Source organism: Tupaia chinensis, unplaced genomic scaffold, assembly GCF_000334495.1.
Source record: "Tupaia chinensis unplaced genomic scaffold, TupChi_1.0 Scaffold143602_1, whole genome shotgun sequence".
Lineage (NCBI taxonomy): Eukaryota > Metazoa > Chordata > Mammalia > Scandentia > Tupaiidae > Tupaia > Tupaia belangeri.
In genome coordinates, this window is record NW_006203448.1 from 1,638,471 (window position 1) to 1,649,855 (window position 11,385).

At 46.8% G+C, this 11,385-nt stretch overlaps 1 protein-coding gene across 1 annotated transcript in view; it reads left to right on the forward strand.

Moving 5' to 3' along the window:
* Positions 1–11,385, forward strand: part of TTF1 (transcription termination factor 1) — a gene marked incomplete in the record, with an annotated part of 32,617 nt that overhangs the window by 13,423 nt on the left and 7,809 nt on the right. Inside the window, 4 exon segments of the mRNA XM_027766624.1 lie at positions 1,189–1,319; positions 4,133–4,367; positions 7,457–7,546; positions 10,153–10,218. Coding sequence (XP_027622425.1) covers positions 1,189–1,319; positions 4,133–4,367; positions 7,457–7,546; positions 10,153–10,218 — 522 coding nt within the window.

Sequence of the window (11,385 nt, forward strand, 5' to 3'; positions counted from 1 at the left end):
CTGCTGAGGCAGGAGGATGGCCTCAGGAGCTTTTCAGAGGTCTTTCCAGCCGCCGCCTACCCCCCCATAGAAGTCATGATAGGTGCTCATTGTCCAGACCACCACTTGTAGCTTGGTGGATTCATGTACACCTGAAGGGGAGTCTAGATGGTTCCTGCCCCATGTGCCAAAATTTGACGGAACGCAGGGGGGGGATACGTGGGGGGTGCAGGGGTGTTTGGGCCCCCACCCATAGCAAGACACGGTCCTTGTCCCATACCCGGGAAGGATGAGAGTCCTGGACACAGAGTAGGTATAGCAAAGCAAGGAGCTTACTGAAGGAGAGGGAAGGGAGAACAGAGTTCCCAAGGAGGGAGGGGTCCCAGAAAAGGGAGGGGGTCCTCTTGGGTTGCCCCCAATAGCATTTTAATATATTGGGTTAAATTAAATATCATCTTAAAATTAATTTCATGAAAACTAAATTAAGGGGCCAGCAGGTGGCATGGTGGGTAAGGCTCTGTATTCCCACGTGGCTGACTACATTTCTGGTCCTGACCTGGCAGCTTAAAGATCACGCTGAGTGCATGTGTGCCCAAAATCCCGAGAGGAGAATAGAGGAAAAGGGATCGTGGTGTATGCTGTGGCCATCGCCCCCAGGAGAAGGTGATTTCTCACTTACCTTCTCTGGCGAGCACATATCCTATGGCAAAAACTTAAAAAAACACTAAACTAAACAGTTTTCCTGTGACTAGGAGAATGTAACGTCCGCATGTGGCTCAGTGTCTCCCACGGGGGCTCTGGTCTAGAGGAAGAGCTGTAACAGGAGCCCATGGCTGTGAAGGAACAGCCGGCCACGGGGACCCTAGGCTCGCGTGGTCAGGGCGGCATCCCTGAGCGGCCATTCGAATGGCGGTGGGAGCATGGGAAGGCACTTCTGGGTGGGGTGGCGGGTGGACATTCCTGCCACAGGCACGGGCTCCGAGCGAGAGCAGGTGACGTGGTGCGTGCTAGCCTGTGTGTCTGAGCCAGGGGCTGTGCTGATTATGGGGGGGTGACCTCCATTGAGAGGCTGGGACAGGAAGTGACTAGAGCTCTGGTCCTGGCAGGACAGGAGCCAGGACCAGCATTTCAGCAGCATGCTGTGATGAGAATGCCATTTCTGCTCTCGTAGTCCTCGCTAACTTGCAATTCGCTTTCCCTCTCTCCTAGGTATAGCAAAGGAGACACCGAAAAGTTAAAGACATACCATTCCCTCCATGGGAACGACTGGAAAAAGATCGGCGAGATGGTGGCCCGCAGTAGCTTGTCAGTGGCCCTGAAGTTCTCCCAGATCAGCACCCGTAAGTGGCAGTCTCTGGTGCCCGCCGCAGGGGGTGAATGAGCCTGATGGGTCTGCTTCAGCCCGCAGCCCATCCACCACCTAGGAACCACCACAGCCCGACTCCCAGGAGCACTGCTGCTTTTAATTTGCTCTTTTTGTTTTGAGGAGTCTTTTTCTTTTGTCCATTTATGTTTACATTTGTTTTCTTTTTTTTTTTTTTGGAGAGGTTTTTGCTGTAGGGCACTTGTGATCGCCAGACAGACAGAGACAGAGAGAGAAAGCGAGAAATCACCCCCAGGGGGGATGGGCACCCACACACACGCACCCAGCGTGAGTTCAAGCCACCGGGTCTGGGACGCGAACTGCAGTCGACTGCGTGGGAGTCCAGCAACATAGCCGTTATGCTAACTGCTGGCCCCATTTATGTTTACATTTGTAATGTTTTGGGTTTTTTTTTTTTTTAAGTTTTTTTTTTTTTCGGGCCCAGCTGGTGGCATGACAGTTAAGATGCTGGATTCCTACGTGGCCAACCATAGTTCGAGTTCCAGACCTGGTGACTTGAAAATCTTGTCTGGCATGTGTGTGTGTGTGTGCTCAAAACCCAAGAGGAGAATGGAGGAAAAGGGATTGCAGCATGGCCATTCCCCCAGGGAAGGACTTCTCACTTTCCCTTTCTCGCTCTCTGTCTGACTTGGGCAAGCGTATGCACCCAATGGCAAAAACTCTTTAAAATTTTTTTCGACATTACTCTTTAGCACAGTGGTTCATACACTCTGGCCACAAGGTCAGTTCTTTGAGTTTTCAGGAACTAAAGCAAAATTCTAGAATTTTTTTTTTTTAATTTTGTAAACATTGGAAATCTTTTTTTCTTTTTCGTTGAAACTCTCCTGAATTTTCAGTATTTATCCAAATTGCTTTCCTGGGGAAAATAACATTCTATGGCCAAACCAATAATACTTAGACTGCCAATTTGATACCTCGTCCTTGCTTAGCATGACTGATTATCTCTAACGAAGAAGGGTGAGCCTGGGGCAGTCAGTGGCATGGCGACTAGGGCCACTGGATCCCACATGGCCAAGTGCACAGTCCCAAACCCAGCGGCTCAAAAAACATGCTGTGTGTGTGTGCGTGCTCAGAATCTCAAGAGGGAAATAGAGGAGAAGGGACTGTGGTGCGGTCATTTCCCTGGATCTCATTTCTCTTTCCTTCTTTGTCTGTCTTTCTCTGGCAAGTGTTACATACCCTATAGCAAATTAAAAATAATATCGCACAAGGGAGAACCATAGATGCCTTTGACACCCCACGTAGATGACCAGTTCAGAAAGTCTCAGATGCCTTCACTGTTAAGGACCGTGCCGGTGTTGTGGTTATTAATTTCACACTAGAAACTCTTAGGGGAGACTTGTACATAATGTAGTTCACTTGATTTTGTTTTTCCTCTTTTAAATGGAAACCTTTACAGTTGTACATAGGAAATACTGATCTCAGAAACAGAAAGAACAACTTTTGAAGGTAAAAAAGCATTGCTTTAAGAAAGGATTTATTGGCGCCAGCAGGTGGCATGATGGTTAAGGGATCTGGACTCCCACATGTTTGGCCACAGTTTGAGTCCTGGATCTGGCAGCTTGCTTTCCCACTTCCCCCTCTCTCTTCTCTCTCTCTCACTCTCCCTCTCTGGTCAAATGAAAAAATAAATACAAAAATAATAAAGTTAAATAAAATAATTCTTTTTAAAAAGGACTTATTTAATAATTTCTGGCTTTGATTCTTAAAAAGAACCTATGATCACTTTAGTATCTTTTTTTTTTTTTTTTTTATTTTTTTCCGACATTACTCTTTAGCATAGTGGCTCATACACTCTGGCCACAAGGTCAGTTCTTTGAGTTTCCAGGAACTAAAGCAAAATTCTAGAATTTTTTTTTAATTGTGTAAACATTGGAAATCTTTTTTTTTTTTTTTTTCTTGAAACTTTCCTGAATTTTTCGTTGGGTTTGGGACTGTGCACTTGGCCATGTGGGATCCAGTGGCCCTAGTCGCCATGCCACTGACTGCCCCAGGCTCACCCTTCTTCGTTAGAGATAATCAGTCATGCTAAGCAAGGACGAGGTATCAAATTGGCAGTCTAAGTATCACTGGTCTGGCCATAGAATGTTGTAAATTTTTTTGCTATGGGGCATGTGCCCTCGCCAAAGAGATAGACAGAGAGAGACAGAGAGATAGAAAGTGAGAAATCACCCCCCAGGGGGATGGCCACGCCGCAATCCCTTCTCCTCCATTCTCCTTTCGGGATCTTGGTCATGTTTGCACACGCGCCCGGTGTGAGTTTAAGCCACTGGGTCTGGAACTCAAACCGCAGTCAACTACATGGGAGTCCAGTAACATAGCCATTATGCCAGTTGCTGGTCTCAGTAATTTTATTTTAATTTGCAGGTAATTGTGTTTGACTGTTTGTAATGAGTGAAAGATAAAGTGATGTTTTTGACAAGATGTCACCAAGTCGCACTCTACCTACCCCAGTCTCCCAGTTAGCCAGGACCCAGTCATGCCCCAGGGTACCCTGCCTGCTTTAGACTCAGTCAGAAATCGAACCTGGGCCTCCCATGTAGCTCAGCCTTGCGCAGTGGCCCCCAACCACCTGCTCCACACAGCTGGGCCTAATAGTTTACATTGTGTAATTGAGATTGCTCCCCATGGCTTTCTGCAAAGTACCTGACGGATTTAAACACTTTACTACTTTTGTTAAATACTTTGCCATTAATAAGTGTTAGTATTTTAGTATTCTTTGAAAGTGAATACATTTGCAACTGCAAGATTATCCTTTTGTGTCTGTAGAAAGAAATCGGGGTGCCTGGAGTAAGACAGAAACACAGAAGTTAATTAAAGCTGTTGAAGAAGTGATTCTGAAGAAAATGTCTCCCCAAGAGTTAAAGGAAATGGATTCAAACCTCCAAGAAAACCCTGAAGGTCGCTTATCGATTGTTCGGGAAAAACTCTACAAGGGCATATCTTGGGTAGAGGTAGAAGCTAAAGTGGAGACCAGAAACTGGATGCAGTGCAAAAGTAAGTGGTAAGTTAGAGGCTTCTCGTACGGCTTTCAGCAAGGGTCGTCTCTCCGGAGACTTTCTGTAGCGTGAGTTAGAGGTGTGATTACTAAGCACGTCCCCGTGTAACCACAGTGTGGACGGTTCACGCAGCAGCAATGGTCACCTCTAGCCCATTTCTCAGCTGCTTCCGTGTCGGCACCCTGACATGGGAGCCAGAGGGCAGCACGGAAGTCAGTACGATGCTCTGTGGCCAACCCGCATGGCGAAGTTCCAGGTTCACAGCCAGAGACCTACCTGGGTACGGTGCGCTCATGGGCGCCCGTGGTCGGGCCTGACCGATACTGGGGGGATCGCAGCATCGGGGCCCTGTGTGCCTGCTTGCCTGTCTTTGTGTCTCTCTCACTCGTGGGAAAAAATACATAAATCAACTTAGAAAATATATATCTGATTTTAAACTAGCACTTAATCTTCACTGATTAAAGAGTGCGAGGCTTGTGAAGAACTTGAACCTTTTAATACGAGATATTGACTTCTGATCTCGTTATTCTGTCTTTTTCTAAGTCTTTGGTAAAACTTTTTAATATTAAAAACAGTAGGAAACTTGGCCAGCAGGTGGCATATTGGTTAAGGTGCTGGACTCCCACAGGCCGGGTACAAGTATGTATGCATATGTCCCTAAAATCCTGAGAGGAGAATGGAGGAGAAGGGACTGCAGCTTGGCCATACCCTGGGGGGCGAGGGGAGCAGATTTCTCACTCTACACCCTACCGTCTCCTTCTGGTAAGTGGATACACTCTATGGCAATACTGAAAAATGAAACAGAAAACTAAAGTTCCAAAGAGAAGCCACAAGCCCAGAGATCAGCAGTAGCTCTGGCTTCCCACCTTGCTTTCTGGTTACCTGAAGCAAGCCAGTGCACGCTTAGCTGCACCAGTCACGTGGTCTCAGTCCTGCTCTTGCTCCACGTTCTTTGCCTGTTGGAGCTTTCTAACCCTGAAGGGGGCAGAGCTGGACTTCGTGAAGCAGCATTGTGCATGCTCGGGAGCCCACCTGGTGCACAATGCATGCTCAGTGAAGCAGGCTCCTTGATTGTGCCATTCATGTCCCTGACAATTCTGTGATGTGTGTTTGTTTATCTTAATAGAGGACTGTGGTTGGGAACATAAACTCCAAAGAACAGATCAGTTAGAGGAGTGAGTGATACGGAGGAAGCAGAGCTTTCTTTCTTTCTTTCTTTCTTTCTTTCTTTTTTTTTTTTTTGGAGAAGTTTTTGCTATAGGGCATGTGTGCTCACCAGAAAGATAGAGAGAGACAGAAAGACAGAAAGTGAGAAATCACCCTCCAGGGGGATGGCCACGCCACAATCCCTTCTCCTCCATTCTCCTCTCGGGATCTTGGGCATGCACGCACACGCACCCAGCGTGAGTTTAAGCCACTGGATCCGGGACTTGAACCACGGTCAACTAAATGGGAGTCCAACAACATAGCCATTACGCTAACTGCTGGTCCTGGAAACAAAACTCTTTCTACCCCACATTTTAGGCTTAAAAAGAGGGAGCAGGTTACAAGCCCCAGTTGAAGGATGACGTATCAGCGTTAAGGGGGAAATGGCTCAGGGGAGTGCTGCTTCCGACACAACCTAGTGAAGATACAAGGCAAGAATTCTGTAATTTGAAGAGGAAAGCAGGAAACTTGAACCCTGCTTTGCCTCATGTTGACATGAGCTCAAATGGGCCAGCTCAGCTGTTCAAGTGAGGCTGGATCCATATGGACAGCCACGGGTCTGGCTTTCTGGCTGACCAGTACACGCAGGGCATGCGCTCCCAGTTCGACTGGGGGGCCATTGGTGATCATGGCATGAGATCCTATTGAGGATACTTGGTCTCTATTTCTGTGTCTCATGAAAGAAAGGGACTTCTTACACAAACAAACAAACAAGCAAAAACTGTAAATATGGTGGATAGCTAACAGTGAGAGCAGCAGTGTCGATTGTGCGTGTACCACATGCCTGTTACCAGGAGTGACTGTGTAACAGCCAATGATCTGTCCTTCAGAGTATGGCGAAATTTGCTATTGAAGGGAAGTGCTTATTATTTTTAATCACAGTGCTGCTCTCACTAGGAACTTCATTCAACACTTTCCTTCAGGCATTATTAGCTTTGGGCATTAGTAGAATCATCTAATCATTTACTACTTATTAAATGTGTCTTATTTGGTGTTCCAGCAGTTGATAATGGCAACAAGAGCCTTGTCCATCTGTGTGTAAGCAATCAAAAATAAATGGAGTTTACAAAGTGTCCTTTAGCACCCGCTAACAGATTTATTCTTTTTCTCCCTTATTTATTTCTATTTTTAAAGAATTATTCATTTAATTTTATTTATTCATTCATTTATTTTAATTTGACCAAACACACACACACAGAAAGCAAACCGCCAGGTCCAGGACTCAAACTATGGTTGGCCATGTGAGAGTGTCTATGGCCTTAACCACCATACCACCTGCTGGCCCTCTATTTTTATTTTTTATTTTTTTGGAGGGGATTTACTATAGGGCATGTGTGCTTGCTAGACAGACAGATAGAGACAGAGAGACAGAAAGCGAGAAATCATCCCCCAGGGAGGATAGCCACATTGCAATCCCTTCTCCTCCATTCTCCTCTCGGGATCTTGGGCACACACGCACACGCGCCCGGCATGAGTTTTAAGCCACTGGGTCCGGGACTTGAACTGCAGTCGACTACATGGGAGTCCAACAACATAGCCATTACGCTAACTGCTGGTCCCAGAAGCCTTATCGTTGAAAGCATATTGTTGTTTTCCTTCTTGGAGAGGTTTTTGCTGTAGGGTGTGTGTGCTTGACAGAAAGACAGAGAGAGAGACAGAGAGATAGAAAGCAAGAAATCACCCCCAAGGGGATGGCCATGCCACAATCCCATCTCCTCTATTTGCCTCTGGGGATCTTGGGCACGCACGCACATGCGCCCAGCATGAGTTTAAGCCACCAGGTCCGCGGCTCGGACTGTGGTCGACTACATGGGAGTCAATCAACACAGCAACGTAGCCATTACGCCATCTGCTGGTCGCGTATTGTTGTTTTCTTTTGTTGTTGCAGGACAGAAATTTTAACCAAGAGGATGACCAATGGTCGGGATGTGTACCGTGGAGTTAATGCCCTGCAGGCCAAAATCAACCTTATTGAGAGGTATAGTAGTCAGAATTGATCCACTTCTGTTTATTTTTATTATTATTATTTAATTTTGTTTTCTCTCAACCCAAAGAGAAGTAGTTTAACACAGCAGATACCTGCAAAGAGGTTCGTAAGGTTCAAGCCCCTGTCCAGCCCTTCCTACGTGTATTACTGTGGGTGGCTCACTAACTTTACTAAGTTCAGTTTACTCATCTTTTTTTTTTTTAAGAATTATTTTTATTTAACTTTATTTATTTATTTTAATTTGGCCAGAGGGGGACAGATTGAGAGAGAGAGAAAGTGAGAAAGCAAACCACCAGGTCTGGGACTCCAACCGCAGTCAGCCATGTGGGAGTCCAGTGCCCTTAATCACACCACCTGCTGGCCCCATTTGCTCGTCCTCAGTGAGGGTAATAGTAGCAGTGACTACCCTCAAGTGTTATCGGGAGGAAGAGAATGAAAATAACGTGTGTAAGCATGCTGTGTACTCAAAGCTTTGAAGTTTTTCATAGAGATATGAGTTATTTCTGTCCATTCAAAATGGAGATGCAGGGGCCGGCAGGTGGCACGGTGGCTAAAGGCACTGGATTCCCATGTGGCCAACCACAGTTTGAGTCTTGGACCTGGCAGTTACTTTCTTTTTCTCTCTCCGTCTCTCTTGGTCAAATTAAAAAAATAATAATAATAACAGATGGAATTAAATAAATAGATGATTTTTTTTTTTTGGAGAGATTTTCATTATAGGGCGCGTGCGCTCGCCAGACAGACAGAGACATAGAGACAGAAAGCAAGAAATCACCCCCTGGGGGGATAGTCACACTGCAATCCATTCTCCTCCATTCTCCTCTCGGGATCTTGGGCACGCACGCACACGCGCCCGGTGTGAGTTTTAAGCCACCGGGTCCAGGACGCAAACTGTGGTCGACTATGTGGGAGTCCAGCGACATGGTCATTACGCTAACTGCTAGTTCCTGATAAATAGATGATTTTTTTAAAAAAAGAAAAGAAAATGGAAATATAGAGCCATGGCAAAGCCCTACAGCTCTCCAGCACAGATCTGCTGGTTTTGCTGCTGCTTGGCATTTTTTTTATCCCCAAGAATTTCTATTTTGTTTTTGTTTTCAAGCTTTTTTTTTTCTTTCTTTCTTTCTTTTTTTTTTTTTAAGAGAGATATTTTTAATATAGGGCACGTATGCTCGCCGGAGAGATAGACAGAAAGTGAGAAATCATCCCGAGTTAATGGCCATACCTCAATCCCTTCTCCCCCATTCTTCTCTCAGGATTTTGGGCACACACATGTGCCCATCATGAGTTTTAAGCTGCCAGGTCCAGGACTTGAACCATTGTCTACTACGTGGGAATCCAGCAATGTAACCATTACGCCATCTACTGGTTCCTGTTTTTGTCTTATTTGTTTGTTTGTTTTGGGAGAGGTTTTTGCTACAGGGCACGTGTGCTCGCGGTATTCGCGGTCGACTACATGGAAGTTCAGCAACATAGCCATTACGCCAACTGCTGGTCCCACTGGTCCCCGTTTTTAAGCTTATTTGTTTATTTCTTCCATGAGCAAAATAGATAGCATCCCAGCAAAGTCTTGATGCCATGACCCACCCCCAGCTGTTGGCCAGCCCTGGACCATGGGCACGTGTGTGCCTTGTGTATTGAGAGAACTCTTTAGACTCGAACTGGAAACCGTCTCATCCGTACAGAGCCTCACATTTTTACCTCTGTGCCACCATCTGGCCCCTGGCTTTTGTAAACCTGGTCCATACTCTCCTCCCTGAAGTGTTTGAAGTGCTGGGAGGGAAGGAGAGGTGGGGCCTCTTTGTGAAGCCTGCAACTCTAGCAGACCTGTGCTCTGCTGACTGAGAGGCAGGAGAGGACAGCGGAAGCCTTTGGATTCTCTCACCCTTCGTCTGCCCTCATCCCTGGCTGTGCACCTGCTGTCTGTCCCAAGCCTGCTTTCCGTTCCAGTGTGCATCCTAGCTGTGTCGGTCTGGCCAGTTTGGCCTCTGTCTCGCTTCTGCCGGAGAACCAGCAGAGACTAGCCGGCCCCAGGAGGGCATCTGAAGTCAGGGCTAGTACCATCTATTTATTGTGAAATCTTGAGCCAGTGACTCAGTCTCTCAGCCCACGTCTGCCCGCAGTACAGGGCTGATCCCACCTGATTAGGTTGTGCTCAAGGTTACTACTGTAAATGAGCACTCACGAAGGCCTTCACAGTGCTGTCACGGGGTGAGCACTGGGTTCCGATGCACTCCACCTGATCAGGTTGTGCTCAAGGTTACTGTAAATGAGCACTCACGAAGGCCTTCACAGTGCTGTCACGGGGTGAGCACTGGGTTCCGATGCACTGCTGGTCTGTCTCTGCGTCGAGCGGCGCTGCGGTTTTCACTGTGAGAAAGCAACATGGTTCCGTGGGAGACACGCAGGGCTCAGAGGGAGGAGAGAGCTTCTCAGCCCGTGTCTGCAGCTCACTGACCCAGTGAGCTTGGATGAAACCTGGGCGAGGAACTGGGATGGGCGAAAGCACCCGTGCGATCCGGCTTATTCTGCGAGGGCATCAAGATGGCTGTCGTGCTGAATTTTGCTCGAAAAGTTCATGTTTATTCTTGTTACAGGTTATATGAAATAAACGTGGAAGACTCTAATGAAATAGATTGGGAAGATCTTGCTAGTGCCATAGGGTAAGATGATTTGTTTAATATTGAGCTAATCGAGAGATGGGGGTACCTTACTTTGTTTTTCCTTTGGCCGTGTACATGTGCGTGCGTGAGATGAGCACTGTCCATAGTCCAGTCCCCTCCCTCCGGTCCGTGCGAGCCTGTGCACTCATCTGCCCACCCAGTGTGTTTCCAGCTGACCATGCCAGGGATTTGAACTGAAGTCGTCGGTGGGATCTGGCTTCTCTCGAGTGGCATGTTAGCGCAGCACCACTGAGTCAGCCCAAGAGACACCTTTTGATAAAGGATTGCCCAGCAGATTTTAAAAAACAGGGTGTGGAATTTTTTAGAAGTGCTGATTAAAATCCATCCTGTTGGCTAGAAAACCAACTTTTTAGACTACAAATAAATAACCAAGTTTTAGGAGCAAATTGTGAAAGACTCTGAGCTGCCAGAGAGACGAGGTTTGCATGGCACTGTATACGTCGTTAACTCAACATCTTTTTTCTTTGGTGTCATGTAGTTGTAATTACAACATTCAGGTGGAGCATTTAACCCGTTACCCACCCACCTGTTTGAGCTTTACAGTGGAAAAATTCGCTATGAGAAGGAAGTGTACCTTACAATCAAATTGACCTCACAGGCCGCGGAGATTAGATTGTAGATTCTTTGCTCTGGTAATAAGCAGATGAATCATCGCAGGTCTTTACACTTCACAGGTGTAATCACCGCACAATAGCCCAGAATTACTCTTTGTCTACCAAATATGAGTGCCTATATGCCAGGCACTTTTCTAGGTTCCAGGGATATAAAGTCAAACACAGACAAATTCCCCTCCTGACAGATGTTGATAGAAGTCTATCCATTCTGTTGATAGACTTACGAATTTCTGTATATTCTGAAACAAACCTAAAAACCCACAACAAACTCGGGAACCAGCAGTTAGCGTAATGGCTATGTCACTGGATTCCCACGTAGTCGACCGCGGTTCGTGTCCTGGACCCGGTGGCTTAAAACTCACGCCGGGCGCGTGTGCGTGCGTGCCCAAGATCCCGAGAGGAGAATGGAGGAGAAGGGATTGCGGCGTGACCATCCCCCCTGGGGGGTGATTTCTCGCTTTCTGTCTCTATGTCTCTCTCTGTCTGTCTGGCGAGCGCACGCGCCCTACAGTGAAAATCTCTCAAAAAAAAA